Source organism: Ursus maritimus, unplaced genomic scaffold (genome assembly GCF_017311325.1).
Source record: "Ursus maritimus isolate PB19 unplaced genomic scaffold, ASM1731132v1 scaffold_5, whole genome shotgun sequence".
In the NCBI taxonomy this organism is placed as follows: Eukaryota; Metazoa; Chordata; class Mammalia; order Carnivora; family Ursidae; genus Ursus; species Ursus maritimus.
In genome coordinates, this window is record NW_024426663.1 from 38,375,974 (window position 1) to 38,400,049 (window position 24,076).

The window sequence follows — 24,076 nt, forward strand, 5'->3', positions numbered from 1 at the left end:
GAGTTCACTTAGTTTAGTAAATTGTATATAAAGTCCAAAAGTAGAATTGAGTTTCAAACTCTATTTTAGAAGACTCATGAGCAAATTGTAACAACTATCCCGTTGGGTAACTATTAAATCTAAAAATGTTTGCCAGATGTGGGTATAAAAGTCTTTGAGTATATCCCTTAAATTTCATCATTGCTTTATTGTAACAAGTGATTCATAGTCAAGATCAGTTATGAATATGAACAGATCAAAGAGATTGCAAATGGAAAATATTTCTGAAGAAAGATGTCCTCTTATTTCCTTGTATTTTTCTGCTACAATGGGAGGGCTTAGTTTTGAGATTTTCTAGTTGTCACAATTTAGGCTATAATTACCTCCAAACTTTTTAAAGAGAAATATAATCATATTAAAAAACGTCAGGAAACTATTTTTTAATTCTGTAATTGTGTATGTGTTATTTTTTTTTTCTGTTACTGGCAGATTTTAAAAGTACATGCTCTATGTGCTGGTGATTGTTTTAAAAAATGCAAGACAGAGTTTAAAGTGCCATGATTATCTAACAAAAACAGTGGTGTTGCTATATTGGCAACATGGTAAAATTAAGTTTGCTTAGGTACAAAAATTGAATTAAGCATTTTAAGATTTTCCTTAGCCACACAGATCTTCTGTTTGGTTTAAAACATGTGTTATGATTTTAAATAGAAGTCCAGACTAAATGCATATTAATTTATTCTTCTAGTCTATGCTTACTCTTTTTTATTGTTACAAATCTTCCAAAAGAACCAATAAGGATTTTGTACCAAAATCAAGAGTAAGCTACTATTTTGTGGTTCAAACTATATTACTGTCACAATGTTTAGTCATATAATATATGGTAAAATGATGCACAATGTAATCACAAATAGGCTACCTCTTATATATTCTAATAAATAAAAACACAAATTCTCTTCTTATATATCACCATGCCAATATATGAATATTTGCCATACATAAGGAAATATTGTTTTGTTAAATATAGCTTCAAAGGAAAACCTCATTTGCATAGAGAACGGTGTAATTTACTGTAAAAAATATTTGAGAAAAGCATGTGTCTAGAGATTGATGCATATGATAGACTCTCTGAGTTACACATGCTTTATTTAATGAATAACCTTTCTTGCACAATCTCTAGTCTCTATATAGCAACTGCCTTGTCTCTGACTGGTGATGTCACGTATTTTGACCCAAGTTCTTACCTTTTCTTCTTTTATTGCTTATTGTACGATATTATATATTTTTATTACATCAAGGGAAGTATATCCAAATGATACTTCCCAACTTCTGTTTTTCATGGTATACATTTGATCCATGGGTAGTCTCTCTCACTCATGCACAATTTCATTCCCAAGACTTACTAAGTAACTAATATATTTGCCTAACATGGAGTGTATTGTGGATACAGTGATGATGAAAACAAAGTTGCTACCCTAAGGGAACACATTTTTATTTACTTTTTTTTCTTTTCCTACTCTTAGTCAGTTTTCCAACTCTTGATCAGTTACTTCAAGAACATCTTCTTCATCTTTTTTTTTTTTTTTTGAGATTATATTTATTAATTTGAGAGACAGAGAGATAGAGCACAAGCGGGGCAGGGTGGGGGGAGGGGATAGGGAGAAGCAAAGCAGGGAGTCCGCAATGGGGCTTGATCCGGGACCACAAGATCATGACCTGAGCTGAAGGTAGATGCTTAACCCACTGAGCCAACCAGGTGCCCCAAGAACATCTTCTAATTCACTCTCCTTCATGAGTCAAAACAAAAGCAAAACCACTAGACTGGGGTTGTATAGGCCCTGGTTCAGGGTATATCTTTATAAAAGGAAATAAAAACACAATTTTTTAATTTGACATAATAGATTCATAACCATTTATCTGTAGAACTTTTTGGTAGTACTTACAAGTCCCCTTTAGAACCTCTTCAGTAACTTTCACTTATCTTTTTCTTTAGCAAATGTGCTTCTCTTCCAGTACTATCAATTCTGTAGAAAAGTTCAAAATATATCCCATTTTGTTTAATCATCAATTCAATTAGTGATGTTACATACTATTTTTCATTTTTTAGAGACACAGGTTTAGTCTGTAAAATAGATGAAATAAGCTTATGTGAGCTATCCTGGACAAATAATAGTTTATACCATTATTTCTGTAGTAAAATTTTCAGGGTCCCCAAAATCAGCTTTTAAACTTTAGAACTTTACAATTTACAAAGCCAATTTGAGTATCTTGTGTGACTTGTCCGAGAGGAAAATTTAATTGCTAAATTTCAGAACAAACTATTCTTTATATAATATTCAGACTCATGTAATTAACTATATAGACATTTTCTTTAAAAATTTTTTTCTTTGAAATGTTCTGTGTCCGTGTATTATAATTTACATGTACACACCATTCGGATTTAACAAATGTCAATACTGTCCCACATTTGTTTTGGTGACTTTTGTTGTTATTTTCAAATATTCTGTATGTCATATCCTGTTGTTTTAATTATCATAGTTTTATAACAGATACTGAAGATTTTCCCTCCATCTTCAAAATCATCTTGGCTCTTCTGAACCTATACTTTGCAATATTAATTTTGTAATTTTAGTGTCAGTTTCCATGAAAAATACCTAATAGGATTTTCATTAACCTTTTTAAAAAAATGGCATCGATAGGTTAATAAGTGATTTGGATGTTTCTTGAGTGTTTTTCCATATACTGAATGAACACTTGTTCTCATACAGGGTAAAGTCCAGAACCTAGGTTGAGCTTTAGTGAAAGGGCCATCCATGGAGGGTTGTGCCCCAGAGAAGAGAAATCCTGCTGGTTAGGGCAAGTGATGAAATCAGGCCTCTCCCCCCACATCCCCGCAATGGGTTAGTTGCAGTTCTTAAGAACCTCTGTTATTTTAAGGTGTGTTTAAAAATACTGTTTGCATATGAAAAAAAAAACTGGTTAGCAACCAGAGTTTCAAACTCATAATTTCATTTATCTTTCCTACAGAAATTGAACAATTAAAGGTTTTGGTCAACCTGACAGAACAAGCCTAATGGCATCATCTTTTTCCTTTTAAGCCACACTCCACAGCCACTGTCTTCTCCATTCCTTTGGCCTTAATGTTGTATTTTTGCTTGGAGCACAAAGCATAAACATCAATAATTCTTAACAAAAACACACAAAACTGTGGATAAAATAACACTCTGGTATAAAAAATAACTTGAATAATGTAACTTTGTATTCCTGTGCTATAGACATGTAAGGGTCCCCTTCCCCCCCCCCCCCCCCCCCCCGCCATTAGTTAGTTGGGTCTATTTTATTTTTTAAGATTTTGTTTTTAAGTAATCCCTCCACTCAGTGTGGGGCTCAAACTCACAACCCCAGGATCAAGAGTTGCATGCTCCACTGACTGAGCCAGCCAGGCAACCCATTTGGGTCTATTTAAAGCAAATTATTCTAACTAATTAATTAAGCACATTATATCCAATTCACATCATGAGGACTTCAGTAGTTTAGTCTGGCAGCAGTGCCTGGATGAAAATCAGTCAGGAAATTGTCAATATCATGAAAGTCTGTGGATAGCTGTGTGTATCCCAGAGTGTGGAGCATGAGAGAACTTGGTTACGTACCCAGGACTTTAACACCCCAAAAGCAAAATGGATCCCTGCTCAAAAAAAAATGGAATACTGGTCAGAATCTCAGAGTCTCGGGAGCAGGTGAAATAAACAAGGGATTCATTTACTAAGACTTTGGGGTAGGGTAGTGTCTTCTTCACAAGAAATGGGACCAGAAGCTAACAATTACAATTACTTTAAAGACTAGAGAACCAGACCAACAATATGCCATGTTTTAGTACTGCTCCACAAAGCTATTGGCTTTGATCTCTTCAAAATCTCCCTAATAATGAACAAAATTGGTCCCAGAACCCACGACCAGAGTTGAGGATTCCTGTGAGTTATGTAACTCCAGTTAGGTAATTGCAAGAAAGAGGGGCAGAAAAAAGTGAAGTTCATCATAGTGAGTATGGATCCATGGAACTCAGGCAGTTTCCATGGATCCCATGCTTTACAAGAAAATGTTTATTAAATCTGCATTTTGCCCTTGTGGATCTACCCAGTTTATCCAAATTAAATCACTGCTGATAGATTTTTCATCCATTTCACTAAGCCTCTAATCCCTAAAGTCTGATTATATGCTAAATATTGTGAATAAATTAAATATAAAAAATACTTTCTGCTTGTTGAAGTAAGTAGTAAAAATGGATCCTTGTGTCAAGCCATACCTAGGCTTAAAGATTTATTTATAGTCCCTTTGGAAGATAGTTTGGCAGTTTCTAACAAAACTAAATATACTCCTACCATAAGATCCAACAGTACCTAAAAATGCACAAATCAAACTATTACAGGTTTTAGAACATATTATAGAAGTAAATCCCCATGAGCTTAGGTTAAAAAATGTTTTTTAAAAACAAGACATAAAGGGGGCGCCTAACTGTTTCAATCAGTTAAGCCTCTGACTCTTGATTTCAGCTCAGGTCATAATCTCAGGGTTGTGAGACCAAACCCTGTATCAGGCTCTGTGCTGAGCATGGAGCCTGCTTGGGATTCTCTTTCTCTCCCTCTCTCTCTGCCTCTCTCCTCTGTTGTGTGCACTCTTTCAAAAAACACCCCCCAAAACAAAAAAACAACAAGACATAAAGAACACTAACCATGAAGTATATGATTGACCAATTTAAGCACATTAAAATTAAAAATCCAAGTAATAAATACCATAGAATGAAAAAATAAGACACATTTTAGGAAGAGATTGTTTGTGGCTGACATGCAGCTGATATAAGCAACTCCGACAAATTAAATATACAAGTACTTGAACTTTTTACAAAAGAAAAAATCCAAATGGTCAATATGCATGTAAAAAGATGTTCAACCTAATTAATAATCAAGGAAACACAACTTATGTCCACCATGATTAGCCTAAATTTAAAAGCCTGAGAATACCAACTATTGGTGGAGATGTGGTACCACCAGGATTCTTGTACACTGCAGGTAAGAATGTAATTTGGTGTAACCACTTTGAAAAGGTGTTTAGCATTATCTAGTAAAGTTGAAATTTTGCCTAAGTCATGACCCAACAATTTATTTTCCACATATATCCTAGAATTTGATTCTCAAATTGTGGTCCTTCGATCTCTGGGATTTCTGAAGCATTTTTGGATCAAAACTATTTTCATAACACTGAGACCTAATGTGACTTTTTTTTCCCTTGAAACTGTGTTGATGTTTACACTGATTGTGCAAAATCAGTGCGGGTGTAAGTGCTGACACCCCAGCATAAGTCAAGGCAACGATACTGTTAGTCATTGTATTTGTTACCGCCATGTCAGTTTTACTTAAGAATGTCATGATGTACATGACAAATTATGGATTTTATTAAAGCATGACCCTTACATATATATCTTTTATAAAGTATTCTGTGTCACAAAATGGGAAGTGTGTAAAGCACTTTTTACTCTGTATCTTAGTCTGATGGTTGTCACATAGAAAAGAACTTGTGTCATTGTTTGAGATGAACTAGCTGCTTTTTTCCTGGAACACAATTCTTATTTGAAAGAAGAAATGAGAAACTATGGGTAGTTGGCGGAAATTCACTTTAAAAATAAACAAATGAGCTTATTATTCAAGGAAAACAACTTACACTGTTTATTACCAATGATAAAATTTGAACTTTTGAGCAAAAATCAGAATTTAGGAAAAGTTGTATTTGTCATTAAAACTTGACAACTTCCTAATATTTAAAAACCTTTTTTTTTCTTTTTTCAGACTTTTCTGATGAGATTGGGTGATATTAATAAAACCAGTTTTAAAAAGATCATTGATATGGTTTCAGAATAAATATTTCAACTACCTTTTAAAAATTGTCAAGTTTTCATATAGTATCAAAAAAACCCTACAATTATCTGAAAGGGCTGTGAAAATGCTCTTCTCTTTTCCACCTACATATTAGTGTGAGGTCGGAGTTTCATCATATACTTCAACCAAAACAAAACACCACAGCAGATTGAATGAAGAAGCAGATAAATCTGAGAACCCAGCTATTTTTAAGTAACTCGGACACTATAGAGATTAGCAAAAATGTAATTAAACAACACTACTCTTTTCACTAAAATTCTTCTGTTTAGTAAGATGTTTTTAAGTAAAATAGTTATATATGTTCTCATTTTTAATTTTTAAGATGATAAATATCACTCCATTTAACATCATAAACAAAAGATCTTTGGGGTCTCTAATATCTTTAGGAATATAAAAGATCCTCAGACCAAAAGTTTAAAAACTGTTCTGAAGATACCCTTACATACATGACCAGGGGATGTATTCAAGAATGCTCATAGCAGCATTGTCTATAATAGCCCCATAATAGGAGCCATCCTAAATTCATCACCACAGAATGGATAATTAAATAGTACATTTACAATGGAAACCTATAAATGAAAACGAACGATGTACAGTTAGCTCAGCAGAGATGACATTCTCTAAAAACATTGTTGAGTGAAGGAATCAAGTTATAAAAGGATATCTACAGTGTGATTTCAGTTCTGTAGGTTTCAAAACCAGGCAAAATTAACATACAGTTGTTTAGAGATGTCATAGGGAATGATTATCACAAAAGTCAGGTAATGGTTCTCTCTCAGGGGGAGGAAGAAGGGTATGATTATGAAGGTGAATACGAGGCAAGCTTTTATTCTGAAAAAGTTCCATTTCTTAAATTTAGTAAGGACAATGTGGATGTTTCTTTATAATTATTCTTTAAAATGTTAATATGTTTGATTCTCTCTTAAGTATGCATGGTATATCATATAATATGTATGTGAGGCTGAAATTAAATTCACAAAACAGGGGCGCCTGGGTGACACAGCGGTTGGGCGTCTGCCTTCAGCTCAGGGCGTGATCCTGGCGTTATGGGATCGAGCCCCACATCAGGCTCCTCCGCTGTGAGCCTGCTTCTTCCTCTCCCACTCCTCCTGCTTGTGTTCCCTCTCTCGTTGGCTGTCTCTATCTCTGTCGAATAAATAAATAAAATCTTTAAAAAAAATTCACAAAACAAAACAAGTAAAATATATCATTAGAAAGTATGAGAAGAGAGTTAATTGGACTTGTTACAAATTTCATTTGTGTTGGATGCACTGCCTACTATGAAACTCTAATAGTATCAATAAGCCATTAAATTTTTATGTTATTTTTAAACCAAGCTGAGGTTTATCTTGTAGCAGTTTTTGTGAGAATGATTCATGAGACCTCTATTCCTTGAGTTTTTGTGCAAAATGATTTTTATACTCAATTTGGCTGAGTCCAAGATTCTTGGTAGTCATTACTCTGTGGTGAGGTGGTGTTAAATGTCACCATGGCGAAATCTGAGGGTAATCTGATTGTTTTACCATTATAGGTAATTTGTTCTTTTGCCCCAGTTGCCCAAAATATATCTTAATTTTGAAGTCCAGTAAGTTAACCAAGCTGTGGCTCTGTGTGAACTCATTCCGTGTCAGTTTTTCCTAAGACATAAAATAGTTCAATTTTGATTAGATTTTAGCCATTTTCATTTCTCGAAAGTTTTCTTGAATTTTTTATAATCACTGTTATTTCTGTTTTAATATTTTGGCTCTTTTCTAGGGGGACAACAATGATACATATGTTGGATTTCTTTATTTTGACCCTTTTAAACTCTGTCAGTTTTCATTTTGCTTGCTTTTTCACTCCTGTGAGAAATGCTTTTAGCAGTTGCCTAATTTTATTTTTTGCTACTTCAGCATGGCCTTTTTCCCGTGATAGTTTTATTCCCCCCACACACACTTATTTTCTCAGATAGTTCATCTTTTCATCCCCTGTCTTGCCATAGCTTCCCTGATTGCTTGTATCTCTGCATTAAATTCTTGTTTTTATAAAATGATGACTTCATTAAGTTTGTTTGAATTAATATGTGTCCAGTTTTTATCTTTCCTGTACCAACATTTTTTTCTGCTAAGTGTCCTTCTATTTGTGTTTTTCTGTTCTGATTATTTATTTATTTATTTATTTAATATATTTGTAGATACAGTTCTTGTTCCTTTTGACTCACGTCTCTGAACGAGTTAGATTTTTCTGGATGAACTATTTGTAGAAGGTTTATGATGGGTAGGGGCCAGAGCTATTTTCTCATCAGGAATTTATTAGTGATGTGGAGTAGTGTATGAGATTCAAGTTCTTTAACACTGTATCCCTTTATAAAACTGTTAGCAAGATAGAATCTCTCTTTCATCTTTCCTTACAGACGGATTGCTTCCTACAAATATGATTTGTGTGACTCCAATACAAATAAGCCCAGCCCCCTTTTCTTCTGATAACTAGAACAAGGGTGTATATTCTAACAGTTTGCACCCTTTCTCCAGTTATTCACAAGAAGATATTGTTGGTTTTACCCCCTAGATTGTTGCACATAACTTTGGAGAAATATGCCTTGCTTCTTTGTGCTCGATCTTCAGTTACTGTTATCCTCGATCTTCAGTTACTGTTATCCTCTCTCTGTGTATTGCTGCGTTCATCTTTGATTTTTCTGAATTCAGTCATCCTTCCACATTCATTATAATGTTGTGGGTTTATGGTTTTAGAGGTTTTTACATTTCATTAAATGCAGAATTTTTGTTTCTTTTTCTTATTTGCCTTACTGCTTTTAGGTAATATCTTAGAGAAAAAGGGAGGAAACTTTTTACTTAAGAGTCTAAAAATAAGATGTGCCCTTTAAACTTTTGAGATAGGAACAGAAATAATAAGACATGAGAAAGGAAATTTCTGGTCTTTTTCTTGTATCCACTGGGAGATTTAGATGAAATCTTCAACATTCAATTTGCCTCCTAGGAAGAAAACAAAACAAAAAGCCCACTTTAATAGCTGTTATTGAGAATTTGGGCTTCATTTAAAAAAAATTTTTTTTAAATATTTTATTTGATAGAGAGAGAGAGCGCAAGCAGGGGGAGCAGGAGAGAGAGAAGCAGGCTCCCCGCCAAACAGGGAGCCCAGTGCAGGGCTCAATCCCAGGACCCCTGGATCACGACCTGAGCTGAAGCAGACCCCCAACCAACTGAGCCACCCATGTGCCCCAGTTTCTAAAAAATTAATACTAATTTGAAGTAATTTGCTTTCAGAATTACTTAGCTTTTCATAATTGAATATGTTATCCTCATCAGCTACAATCTTCTCTCTCATTGGATTTGAGATTTATCTTTACCCTACTTATAAGCTAGTAAGTTGTCCTATAGCTGTCAAATGGATGCTAGAAAAAGACATGAAATTCCTGGGTCAGAGACAAAGGATTTTATTACTGACAGCTCAGTAAACAGCATAAGCATCAGCATATTTATTTGGTTTCTCTTGGCCCCTAATCCTATAGGGGCAAAACGATATGGCCTAGATGAATGCTTCTTACACAGTGAGTTTGCATCATAGCTAAGAAACATCGAGCTTGGGAAATCTACCACTTTCAGAGCAAGTAGTAAGTAAACCTGCTTTTTGTCCAGGGGGGATGTTACCTCATTTCTCCAAGTTATCCTGTGAAATGGCCTGGTTAAAGCATAAGGTTTGCAGACTTGGAATACCCAGCAATATGTGGAGAATCACAAGAGGCCCAAGGGAGACTGTTTGCCAATATGTCAGTCTGTCTCTTTCTGTCTTTCTATGTCTGTGCCTCTATCTCTCTCTCAATCTCTGTTCATAAAACCCTCCTCAAATGAGAATCTTTACCTTTATGTAATCTGAACTGTTTTATTGAACACATAAAACCAACCATGGGAGTGTTGTCTTGCTACCACTGTTCACTCATGGGAATGGGCCCCATATTCACCAAACTCTTTTGTTCTTGCTCTCATTCTTTTTTAAAATTATTATTTGTGAAACTCAAGAGCAGAGAGTTCAGTTTATTTTACATTTATTGATCTATTGCTATCTATCTATCTATCTATCTATCTATCTATCTATCATTTACCTACGTATCCTTAGTTCTTAGCACAGCACCATTATCAGTCCCACCAAGGACCCTTCTTTACTTAAGGTATGTAAATATGTATCTGTTTCTATAATCCCATTTCCCACTCCACTTTCTCTTTTTCCGTATACTCTAATAAATTTGATATGCATATTTGAATCCATATGTATCCTTGTAAAATATCACAGATTGTATTATTAATCTTTTAAGTTTGAAGTGATTTCAAGCTTACAGAAAAATTGATAGAAAGATTTCCCATGTGCCCTTTACTCATATTCAAATATCGTTAATATTTTGCAACATTTGCTTTATATCCCTCTTTCTGTATATGTATGTGTATTTTTTTCTCAACTATTTGAGAATAAGTTGTAGACATGTGCCTTATCCCTAAATATTTCAGTATCTGTGAAAAGATAATGTCTTCTATACCACAGTATAATTATTAAACTAGAAAATTTAACATTGATATACTGTTATCGAATATGCAATCTGTATTCAAATTTCATTAATTGTCCCAGCAGTGTTTTTTATAACTTACCCCCCCCAATCTAGTTCTATTGCATTTAGTTATTTGTCTTTAGTCTTTAATCTGGAACGATTCCTTGGCCTTTCTTTGTTGTCTGAGTGTGTATGTAATTTTTGCTTATATATTTATATGATATAATACTATATAGATCTTTCTCCTTCTCTTAATTTTTTCAGTGTTTTTAAGATCCACCCATATTTATATGTAGACATCTATCTTGTTTGCTGCTTCTAATTTCTGCTTAGTATCCCATAATGTGCATCTGCCAACATTTTCTTATCCATTCCCCAGCGGCAGACACCTAGATTATCTTTAACAACTTGCTATCATAAATAACTCTGTCATGAACATCTTCATACATGTTCCCTTTGGGAATATTCCTGGGATACATATCCAAGAATAGAATTGTGGGGTCATAAAAATATCTGCCTCTTTAATTTGACGAAGTACTCCTGAATAGCTCTCCAGAACAGCTGCTCTGACCACAGTACAGCTGTTGTGCACTAAGGTTCCAGTTTCTCTATAGCACTGTCAATACTTAGTTCTAGGTAACATGCTAATATTTGCCAGTACGATGGTTTTAAAGTGGACTCTTGTTTATTCTTTCTGATCGCTAATGAGTTTCACTTCTTTTATCAACTCTTCATTGAGATAGACTTTCCTCAGGAGGGAACCTATCTTTATTTTATTTTATTTTTTTATTTCAAGTTTTTATTTAAATTCAAATTAGTTAATATATGTGATAAAATTGGTTTCAGGTGTAGAACTTAGTGATTCATCACTTATGTCTAACTACCTAGTGCTTGTCACTACAAGTGACCTCCTTAATACCCATCACCCATTTAGCCCATACCTCACCCGCCTCCCTCTATCAACCCTCAGTTTGTTCTCTATAGTTAGGAGTCTTATGGTTTTCTTCCCTCTCTCTCTTTCTCTTTTATTCCCCCTTCCCCTGTGTTCGTCTTTTATTTCTTAAATTCCATAAAATGAGTGAAATCATATGGTATTTGTCTTTCTCTAACTGATTGAGGGAACCTATCTTTAAATATTTATATGTATATGTCTTCTACTCCAGCTTGATCACCCTATTAAAGGTATCTTTTGAAGTTGATGTCATGAATAGCAGTTGTAAACTCCCATTTTACTTTGTATCACTGTAAGTGAACTTTTTAACTTTGGTCAGGTCATTTTTGGGATTTCTTATATTTGAAATATAAGCTACAAAAGTATACATTCTCCTAGACAACTGAAACCTAAGTCCTGAAGACAACTATCTGTATCTGACACCTAAAGATTGTTAGTAGAAATAGAATTTGTAAGATTTCCTCCTTTGTGTACTTGAATTCATGAATTTAAAAAAAAAATTTTATTTGAGTATAGCTGACATACAATGTTACATTAGTTTCAGGTATACACCATAGTAATTTGACAAGTTTTTACATTATGCTATGTTCACACAAGCATAGCTACCATCTGTCACCATATGCTATTATAATATGACTATATTCCCTATGCTTTGCCTTTTGTCCCTATGATTTATTCATTCTGTATCTGGAAGCCTATATTTCCCACTCCCCTTTACTTGTTTTGCCCATACCCCTACCCTCTGGCAACCATCACTTTGTTCTTTGTACTTATAGGTCTGATTCTGCTTTTTGTTTGTCTGTTCATTTGTTTTTTTAGATTCCACATATAAGTGAAATCATACGGTTTTTGTCTTTCTCAGTCTGACTTATTTCACTTAGCATAATATCCTCTAGGTCCATCCATGTTGTCACAAATGACACAATCTCAACCTTTTAATTGCAAAGGATAGACTTTCTAGAGCACTGTAAATAAAAGCATGTAAAAAAATTAAATTTTGTATACGTCTTTTAACTGTATCAATTGAATCTAAATGCTATAGCATCTTGGTAACTTTCATTATGCATTTAAAAAATATGTGAACAGGTTCTTGTTTTATAGTCAAAATTTACATCACTTTTTCCACTTTTAACTCTATATATCTGCTTTTTCTTTCCCAACCAAAATACTATCCTGATGTATATTTTAGTATGTCTTAATATATTTTTAAAATATATTTTTATACTTAAAAGTATTTTAATTATATTATATCTCTATCACAAAAATGTATATAAATTGCAATTACATTTACAAAATTTCCTGTGATAATAAAGGAAAAATTTTTCTCTGGATTATGTACTCATTACATTACAATCATTGTTAGCCAATTATTGATCAGAGAAGCATGTGCATATTACATATTTTAATAAATAATAAAATCAAAAGTAAAATTTTATAGAAAATGTGCCTTCAATTACTTATATTTTTTCAATTGCTGTATTTGTCTCTCTTGCTAGAATGAGGCAGAATTTCAGCATCAATTTGACTCTTTGATTTTGTTCTTATAGATTTGAATGCTGAAAAAATTTGTTCGCATAAATAGATGAAAGGAGTTTACTGTAGAAATATAACTCAATTCTTTGAATGCCTTTTGAATTATTTGTTAGAACATAACCAATGGTGAAATGGTGATCTGGTATCAAAAATTTTTACCAACCCATCGACTGTTAATTTGATTATATCCTCTCGTAAACTTGACGAAAACAAGAAACTACATATGTTAGTCAATCATTAAAATCATTCTCTTTCTCAACACTGATACAAAATGGTTCTGATTGCCTCTTCTTGACACACACATTTTTAGACCCCAAGGCAATGAACTATTGTAAAATTATAGATGGATGAAGAATAAGTTTTTCTTTTAAAAGGTAGGAGAAATAAGATATAAAAAGGAGAAGCTTGACTTTTTTTTTTTTTTAAGAAAAGAATACATAAGGAAGCTGAGATCTTGAAAATAATTTTCTTAAAGCCATCTGTGTCTGCCATACCTATCTTCAATAGACTCAGGAATATGTATAAGGCTGCTGCTAAAAGGAAATAATTTTTTTAAAGCTATCATCGTTTGAAAAGAATCATAGTAATATTCACATGACAACATCAGCCTTTGAGAGAAGTATACAATATTGTTTATTGAATTATGAATTTACGTTACGGAGCTTTTTATGTAACTCTGCAGCTGATTGTTTTGACAAAATTATATCCAATTCTATTAACTGTGAAGTCCACCATCATATTCCTAGAAGATCATTCAAAGAGACTGATTCCAGTGTGTTTATGTCAAACAAGAAGACTAAATACTGGTGTATTTAGTTTTTGGTTATTTTGGTGGGTTACTTGGTGTTTTAATTTAGGGCTCTGGATATACACTTTTCTGTACTTCTCTTCCTTTGCTTATGTTCACTCCTCCATGCGAATTACTAGTTTCTTCTCCTTGCCCCACATATGATATGTCTTTGTTATGGCTCTTTTTCATAAATACATAAATGAAAAATAATTCATTCAGATTCCTAAACATGTCTCAAATCTAACCCCAGCTCTCTATCCAGTGCCCTATTCAGACCTACATCATTTCTCAATTGGTAATGATCTTCCATCTGCTTTCCCTGCATCCATTCTCTTCCCACTCCAATGTCTCCACCATAGAATTACTATAATGTCCTGTCTAAAATACAGATCAAGTCCATATTCTCCTCCTCTGAAATCTTAAGTTGCTCTTGCTCAGAAATCTTCAGTGTCTCTGGACTGCCAAAATTATTATTTACTTTCATTTATTGTAATTCTCTGTTCTCAACTACCTTTTCAATTTTTTCTCCAGCAACTGTCATCATCTATTTTATAGTCTTGTCACACATATTACTTATTTCCTTGAACACATTCATTGTATATTTATTAGGATGTCACAATGGACACGTAACTTTATTTTTTCACTAATAATGTACGCTTTTTTTTTAATGTTTTTTTATTATATTATGTTAGTCACCATACAGTACATCCCGGGTTTCCAATGTAAAGTTCGATGATTCATTAGTTGCGTATAACACCCAGTGCGCCATGCAATACGTGCCCTCCTTACTACCCATCACCGGTCTATCCCATTCCCCCACCCCCCTCCCCTCTGAGGCCCGCAGTTTGTTTCTCATAGTCCATAGTCTCTCATGGTTCATTCCCCCTTCTGATTACCCCTCCTTTCTTTATCCCTTTCTTCCCCTACCGATCTTCCTAGTTCTTATGTTCCGTAGATGCGAGAAATCATATAATAATTGTCTTTCTCTGCTTCACTTATTTCACTTAGCATTATCTCCTCCAGTGCCGTCAATAATGGACGCTTTTGACTATCTGTGGAGAAAGACTAAAATTTATTCATATTCATATCCTTTATAGAAAAAATGTATGATTTATCACTGAGTTATGTTTTTGTATCACATTGATAATAGCACTAAGCATGGCTATAGGACATGGTGGGAGGGAATGGCAAAGACAAGCTTTGAATAATGAATGGCAACCAAGGTAAAGAAAAACTCTATAATCATAATACTTAAATGTATCAAGATTTTTCAAAAGGTGTTTTGAAAACACACATACACATACAAACATAAATTGCATATATGTTGAATTCTCCTCTATCTATATTAATAAGAAAAATGATTTTTGCATTTGGCCTTTAACCTAGAACTCCATGGATTATAACTATATTTTTATAATTCTCTTTTAGATTCAGCATAGTGAGGTAGCATGAACTCTAGGATGTTAAAAGGCAGTTTCTACTAACACTTACTAACTGTATGATCTTTAATAGGTCATTTATCTTTGCTAAATCTCATTTTTTATACCTATAAAGTGAGAATTAATATATATTCCCTATCTGTTCAAGGAAAGATTGATTCATGTAAGCTAACATTTGAAAGTATATGATCAATTAAAGAGATATAAAAATAAATTCTATCATAGAATTATTCTGTAGTCTCCTTAACTTGAATCCTGTATTTCCTTAGAGGATCTTGATAGAAGGTATATGTTGATAAGGCTAACAAATGATCAAATAAGGAAATAAAGGATGTATTGGGGGTTCATTTTTTTTTTATTTCTTTCTTTTATGTTTCTTATGTTTCTTCCTTGTTAAAACAGTTTTGGTATGAACCATGATGGAATTGGAAATTCTTGTGGGACGAAAGGTCATGAAGCAGCAAAACTTATGGCAGCTCACATTACTGCAAATACCAATCCTTTTTCCTGGTCTGCCTGCAGTCGAGACTATATCACCAGCTTTCTAGAGTAAGTAATCTCTGGAGAGTGATGATGAATTGCTCCAGAAGTAAGCCATTGGTAGAAGCCTAATATGTAGTGCTTCAAACTGCATAATGAGTAACTTTTATAGGGTGATATTTCAGGCTGTTCCCAAAATACTTTAATATATCGTTGTGGCAAATTTTTTCCTTCATACTCAAACAGAATTTGGTAGATTAGAGAAACTGGAGCAAGGCTATAAGTGGGGTTGATGATGTGAGTGTCAGTAATGTTCAATAAATGGGAAACAATGTCAGAAAGAATTTAGATTTACACAGTTAAATAGAGCGTGGGCCAAACTTAAATTCAGTGATTATATATTTCATTTTGTTGTTGAAAAAACTGAAGTTTTTTTAGGAATGCCAAAGTATCTAATAGTAACGAACAACAACAACAAAAAAACCAAACACCTAGCAAGTGTAAATGAGAAAATGAAAATTTGTCTTTGAAAATTTATTATGTGATTCATCTTTTCTGCAGTTTAGAACTTCTTTGCTGATCTTTTAATGTATATTCTAAGAGTCTGGTTACTTAAATGTGAAATAATAAATTAGCTGAGGTATAACTGTGTTTATGAAAGCAGATATTCTTTCGTATCTCACCTGCATAGGACTTTCGGATTGGACTTTAGAAACTCTCATAGACTTAGGTCTCACTTTCTAACTGTGTGACCATGGGCATGTTACTTAACCTTTCCTAATCTTCAGTGACCTCACTTGTTAAATGAGTTAGGTAATAATACATGCATCTTCAGGTTGTTATATATATAATTACGTACAATGTTATAATGTGTATGAAACACAGTAGACATTCATTAACTGGTAAAAATTATTTTAAATAATATAGAGGCTTTGAGCCTTATTGCTGTATCATTACTTTCAACTGTTTTGTGCCATTGTTTTCTTGGGGAGAAGGGATTAAGTATTCTGTGAAAAAGTGAATCATAGAAAAACACACATGAAACTATAGAAATTCTTTTTAAAAACTGTCTTTGTTCAAAGTTCACATTTATATGACTATGGTCTAAAACTTTAAAAATTCAGATAGGTTATGTAAGGTAATATTATTTATTAAAGTTTTGGTTCATATCTGCTAATAGCTGAAACTTCTGAAAACTTAAAATTATGTAGTTTTTTAAAACCCCAAACAAGAGATTTTAAATTACCTACCACAATGGTTTCATCAATCAGAGATCAAAAGATAAATGTTTAAAATGGACTTTTTTGAATTAATTAATGTAATAATGAAATAGAAGGAATTGGAAATTCATATCAGAAGGTAGTTCCTCGGAATAATTATGCCATAACCTAAAAATTTTTAATGTTAGTAATTAGTAATTATAACACTGTACTTGCTAGTGCCAAAACTGGGTTGAAGGCTATAAAGATAGACCACAGAAGATTTGTTTGACATCTTTTAGTGGTTTTTAACACAAAGCACTAGCATTATCATTTTCCAAGATGTTTTTAATGAGATCATATTACCTAAATTTTAAACATTGTTGAAGATCTGCTTTCCCCAGAAATCAAGCCAGATCTGGAATTTCTCCTTTGACTTGGCTCATGTTTTTATAATGGAATCTTAGTGTCTATCACCAGAAAGACAAACTGTATAATATGCTCAGTATTCCTGTGCATTTTTGAAGCCTTCTCTCCTCATGTCTTTTTTTTTTTTCCAAGTACCAATTTTCTTTCTCCCCTACCCTGTTTATTTTGCACAGCCTATTTGCTAGGACCATCTTTGTATTCCTAATACAAGGACTAGTTTTTGAGGTCTTGCCAGACCCTGCCTTGATGAAACTATATTAAGGCTGTTAAAATACTTGGAAAGGGAATCCCTAAATTACTAATAAAATACTGTTAAGAAATCGCCACAGGTTTGGTGAGAGATGTAAAATTATTACTGGTTGCAATAAAGTGTTCCATTGAATTAATTAAAAGAATTAATCCAAAAAGTATTATTTAAGCCTTATTGCCTCTTTGCATTTTGTATGTAAGCATGATTAGTGTTGACAGGGTTCTAAAGGGCTTATTTATCCTCTATTTTATAAAAATTTTTCTGTTGTGCATCCTCATGGGAATGCTCACACAGTTAAAGCCATTAGTAAAAGATAGATATGAAAGACAATGGGTAGAGATTTGGGGAAAGTTGGCTTTTTTCCCCTTTTTAATAAAAAACTAAACAGCTCTGATTATAATCTGACCAAGCAATAAGGTTTTTTAAACATAGGGCCCTTTAAAAAGGTCAGTTCACTGGAGCGCAAAGACATAATAGTAACTTTCTTGAATTTCTTTGTTCCTTTTTATTAATGCAGTTGGCTTAATTGCTTTAACAGCTATGTGTGATATTTTTAAAAATCCAGTGATATTTTGATCAGGGATTGAGGTTACATTTATGTTTTATAGTTGGCTCAAAAAGACTCATAACATTTTTAGTTTCTCTTCTCAAGAAAAAGAAGTCTTGAAAGATGAATTGTTTAGGAACTGCAGTCCAGCCAGCAAAATGCATACCTTTCTTTACTTAGTGACTGCATAGGCCCAAGATGATGGTGGATTTTAACAATGAGCTTTCTATGATTTATAGAGATTCACTATTCACTATGTTCAACTGAAAACAATTCCATGGCCTTTAAATGCCAATAGAGTAAAGTCTCTCGTGTCTTTCTGAAACACTAGGTGCTATTGATCAATCAGGAGATGGTGTTTACCAACTCCCAATATTTTTTTTCAGATTTCTTAAACTCGGTGATTCAATAAGTGGTTCATGAATCGCCCAGAAGCCGTCCTGATTAAATAATAAAGAACCCATTTCCGTTAAAATGGACGTGTTATGCCAGCTTCTGATGTTTTCGACGACGGCTTTGCAGGTAGTGTCCTTCCTATCTGCCTGCGGGACTTATTTACTTATTTATTTAGAAAAATAGAGAAAGATGAACCTGGTATTATGGCTCACACTCATTGATGACTATGGGCTAATTTACCAGGCGGTGGAAGGCAGCCAGAAGTAGTTTAGGCCAGTTTTTCATACATTTTCCACCACTTAGCGGTAGTACAGAGTAATTTCATATAGTTTTCAAAAATTCCGGAGCCTCTGTGAATCAACTCTTGCTCTATTTAAATTAAAGTCTGTTAAATTGTTTGAACTGTCAGAGATCCATAGCAAAATTTCCTACAGCTCCAAATTAAATACAGACTAGCCATTTTCACAGAAAGGATGGAAGCTGAATAAAAGAAATGCAATATTATGGTAGAAGGTGAACTAGAAAGAAAGAGCTACAAGGAAAGTGATAGAAGATGAACAGGATGACTAAGACACTCACATTTCCTCTATAGCACTTACATTTGAAGGTCAGTATCAATAATCTTTCAATGGAAATCAATTTCATAGATGGGATCCTTTTTTATATGGAGCCCAAGAGACAGCAAAACAGCTTTCTCCTCCTTCCATTTATCAGGCATGTTTTGGGGACTTCACCGTAACCCATAAAAATCTTTGATAAGTCATAATTACATTTGGAGAAAAGGGCATGACGGAGTAAATAATTAGCAGTACAGTGTTTGTTTGTTGGAAGCCTCAAATTCAGTTCTATTCAAGCATTCTAGTCATACAGAGGGCAAAAGAGAAAGGTCTGACCTACAGTAACTCATTTTAGAAGGTAGTTATTGTTTGTTTTGTGACGACTGATAAAGCAGTTTACAATAACATAGTAGGCAAGACACTTGACTTGCCATAGATGATACAGTCTGATTCATTTTTCTTTAACTTAGGTGTATGAGCACAATTTTGTGGTAAAAAAAAGAAATAGGAGTTGGCATTAAATGTTAACTTTTTGTTGTTGTTGTTAAAAGACTGTTAAGATATGTATAGGGTTATATAGAAAGATTTATTTTTTAGGTTGACCCACTGTGTTATAGGCTGAAGGTCTGTACTTTATAGTATAATTGTTTAAGTAAAAAACAAATCTAAAATTGCAATTAGGAGAATGTGCTCATGTGTTCTGGAAACAAAGCCAAGGGTGCATATTTTACATAGGGAACTGTAAAATTAAGCTGAAGATTCAACTCTGGCTCATGTTCCCATTTCAAGGCTAATTTTCAAGCTATGTAAATACGACTTCTCTAAATTAGAAGTAGAATACATGAAATATGATTTTGCTATCAGGCTGCAAAGATTTCTGGAAATGTAAATATATTTTGATTTACTAAGAATTTCATAATCTAGGAAAAAGCATGTTCTCAAGCTAATACACATTTTTTTTCTGTCTTGTCTTAGATGCATAAGCAAAAGTAGAGTCTATTATCATCTTTATTGCTGTATATATTAATAAAGATTGGGCTTTTAGTAGTGAAATGTATGCTGCTAGGGAAATAGAGTTCTACTTTTTATGTATATAGTTTTGCTCAGGACAAATATATTGCTGCTTAATAATAATAAGTTATAATAATATCTCATAGATGGAAACTAACAGTGCCTTTCATTTAATTTATCAACAAGTGAGGTTTCTGTTTTCTGAGTGGAAAAATTTGCATATGACCAAAGCACAGACTATCTATGCTTGAAAGTGCCATTCGATGAGAAAATTCAAGAAGATTTATATATAACACCACTACTATTATTATTTTGATAAGAGTAGCATAAATAACACTAGACTTAGCATCGTAAGAAATGTATGGTTATATTAATTAGCTAGAACCCTAGATTTAATAACAGTTACTCATATCTCCATTTTGTTGAATAGATGCATTAAAAAATATAAGAAAATAACTCATCTAATATTGTTGAGAAAGGAAAAGACATTTGTACCAGGAGACCTGTACAAAAATGTTCATATCAGCATACTTCGCAATTTTCAGAAATTAGGAATAATGCAAATGTTGATTAAGAGAAGAATGGATAAATAATTGTCCCATAGTCTTAAATGGAATTAAAGAACAATATTAATGAACAGGCCACAGCTATACATATCAACATGGATGTTTCTCACATTCATTATATTTGAACCAAAGAATAAAGTCACAAAAGAAAGCCTACGCTATGACTCTTTTTATATAGTCCAAAAATAGGCATATTAATAATTGACAGATGAATAGTAACTAAAAAAAAGCATGGAAATAATTATATTAAAAGTCAGAATATTAGTTACTTCTTCTGGAGAAAGTGAAGGGTGTGATTAGGGTTGAGCTCTTGGGAATTTAATAAGAAGAAAAAAAAAGCACTTCTAGGGTTAAATATACATCTCTCAGATCCATGTCCTCTACCTTCTATACTTATAGCTATGGTATTTCATAATGGCAGTGGATGACTCAGAGGCATGGAAATATCCAGAATTATTATTTTCTAAGAGTTAATTAAAATAATTGTGATCTAGAAATTTAACTTACTTAAAAGTGTCAGGAAAGTAGCAAATTTTAGTAACATTATGGAAAAAATATTTTTGTCACTTAACCTCTGGTTAAGAATTAAAATATGTAAACTACGTCAGCCCCCAAATAGTTTAATCCAGGTTTTACTATATATATCAAATATGGTTAGTAGAAGAAAAATATAGTTCATTTTCTACCCAAAATGTAGAAACAATTTAAATCAATCTTGGAGATATCCCCACCCTTGTTTTCCCAGAGTCTGTAATAGGTAAGACATTTGACATGGAAGCATTCATGGTTTGTACAATACTATAACCAAACCCATTAAAAGGCTTTTGTTGATGCCATATTCCTAAATACGCATTCATCTTAATAAAGATCTATGTTTTTTGTGTATATTTTATTTCATACAGTGTTTTATCCTTCTGCGAAAATATACAGAAAAGGAGAATAACGCTTGTCTAGATCTTTAATTAGACCACATTAATACAAATTAGTAAATACTTAAAAAAACTGAAACAAAAATGCACTTTTGGAATAAACTTTTCAGAAGAAGACTTTGTCCACAGGTGACCACAGTGCATGTCTTCTCTATTGTCTGGAGGCCCTTCCGATGGTTGTCGGATTTGATATTTTTTTAAAGAACATGAACCAGGATTAGAACATCATTAATACCTGTGAACAAGAACTTTAGATGAAGTAATTATTCTTTCTTCCTTCTGAATTAAGCCAAATTTCAGTTTGCTATCAGAAAGTATTTTTTTTCCCCAGGTATCTATTCTTAAACTCTTTTGGAGGTCCATATAGTACTTCCTCTAGGTTTTTAGGTTAATTTTCCATATCTGCAAGTAATTATGTATAATAATTTTTAATAGATTTTTGAGTTGATGCTACTTAGGTGAATATATCATATACTTTGTTATGCTATCAGCAAATATTTTTGCCTATGGCACCCTGTACTTATATACTTCAGTACTTTAATTTTTCCCATTGATTTATAATGGTACTTGATTTTTTTTTACATATTTTAATCCTGTCATAAAGACATTTATAACTTTATTGTAGATGGAGATGAAACTGATATTTTAGAAGAAAAATTATGGAATTAGACTGCTAATTGACTTATTTCATGAATATTACAGTTTATCAAAATTGTCTTCTTTCAGTATACTTTTCACATTTGACCTCTATCATTAATCTTAATATAAAATTTTGAATTTACTGGTAGAATTGCATTTGCTTAACATTTGCATATCCATGTAGATTAAAGATATTTTACATAATGAAATAAAAAAGCTTGCTATTTTCAAAATTCATCTAGAAAGAGTTTCTCTTACTGAGGTGCATGTCAATTTCTAAAAGTACAATAAATAGGAAGTAAAAAGCGTTCTGTCATGAAAACTGGATAGCTGGGTGAAAAAAGGTGTTTTCTGTTAAATACCTTGAACAGTGACAAGTGAAATGATTATAATAGCCAATAATAAACCCATCTATATTAGTACTACATTTATTATTCCATCTAATTATTTTTATTGATGAAAAACCTATCAAGAGGGGTGTAAATGAAAGGAAAAGGTATAAAGAAGACAATGTTCTGCCCCGTGAGTTTTTGAATCTATCACCTTATGAGTAGTATGGTTCAATTTTTAAAACGTATTAATTTGCTGCTGTGCAAATACACATTTTTATATAGCAAATTAACTTTTACATTTTAAGAAATATGACAAAATAGTAAGTGAATATGAAACTCATTATTATGCATGGCTCTTTCTTACTTATCTATAAATGAAAATTTGTACTGTCCTAAATAATAGTTGAGGAACTTCTACTTGTGAAATTATTTTCCTTTGGCAAAGTGGATGGAAAAGATTTGGAAAAAAAAACACAAGTGCTGGCACAATTGACAGGAATGTTGGAAAAAATTTTTAAATGTTGGCATAAGAATTCTTTAAAAATTCTAAGTTACTCACATGTGAAATGAAAGTAAAAAAGCATCTGTCCTATTTTATGCACACTGACTTAAAAAATGAACAATTATATTTAGCAAAGTATAAAGCTCTTTAAACTAAGGTATTCTGTCTGGCTTTTGGCGATCTTTATGTTATTTGTTCCACTGAATTAAAATATTATGTTTGAGTGCAAGCATACTTTGAAAAGCAGAAATTGCAGAGAGGAGAACATTCTCTTTTCCAACTCTGATGACCCTAGATGAAATATGAAATTTTTGAGAGACTAAACACTTCTAATATACTTGAGAGAACTTTGGATCTTGGCCTCATCTGTCATTCTGCCCATTTATTATTGAAATATTTCAAGAACCTTTGGACATGTCTTACTACAACATCTATTGTTCTGCCCAAGTTAGAGTAGTATATTGATTAGGTCTTTTAAGAATTACAACCATAGTGGTTGTTGGGTTTTTTTTAATTTTCCACATTTTATGTTTTTAATTCTACTACCAGATGTGGTTATATTTTCATGGAAAACAAACAAGAAGCTTAGAGTAATATGAAATTCTGTTTTGATTCCTTCAGAAATTAGTTTAAATCAGTGTTTTAAGGCCAACATGACATTTTCAGATTGTTGTCTGAGATGCTTTTATTGTGTCTTGGTGCTGGAAAAAACAATTGGCACTCTTACTCACATTTCAGTAAAATTATTGTTTTGCTATATGACTATTTATTGGTAGAATGTATTGCTTTTCATGCATCAAGTTATTAAAACAAAGAGTTCAACACATGGTTTCATTAATTGTGATGGAGATAGTCCATAGTGTACCTAATTTCCTTTGATCCTTTATGTTGAACAGTTCAGGCCGTGGTACTTGCCTTGATAATGAGCCTCCCAAGCGTGACTTTCTTTATCCAGCTGTGGCCCCAGGTCAGGTGTATGATGCTGATGAGCAATGCCGTTTCCAATATGGAGCAACATCCCGCCAATGTAAATATGGGGTAAGAAGTCTTAATCCGTATGTTTAGTCATTTATATGTGT

At 32.9% G+C, this 24,076-nt stretch overlaps 1 protein-coding gene across 1 annotated transcript in view; it reads left to right on the forward strand.

Moving 5' to 3' along the window:
• Positions 1-24,076, forward strand: part of LOC103663878 (A disintegrin and metalloproteinase with thrombospondin motifs 6) — a 175,439-nt gene that overhangs the window by 35,549 nt on the left and 115,814 nt on the right. Inside the window, exons 4-5 of the mRNA XM_040622694.1 lie at positions 15,563-15,709; positions 23,894-24,035. Of these exons, the coding sequence (XP_040478628.1) occupies positions 15,563-15,709; positions 23,894-24,035 (289 nt within the window). The remainder of the gene's footprint in view (positions 1-15,562; positions 15,710-23,893; positions 24,036-24,076) is intronic.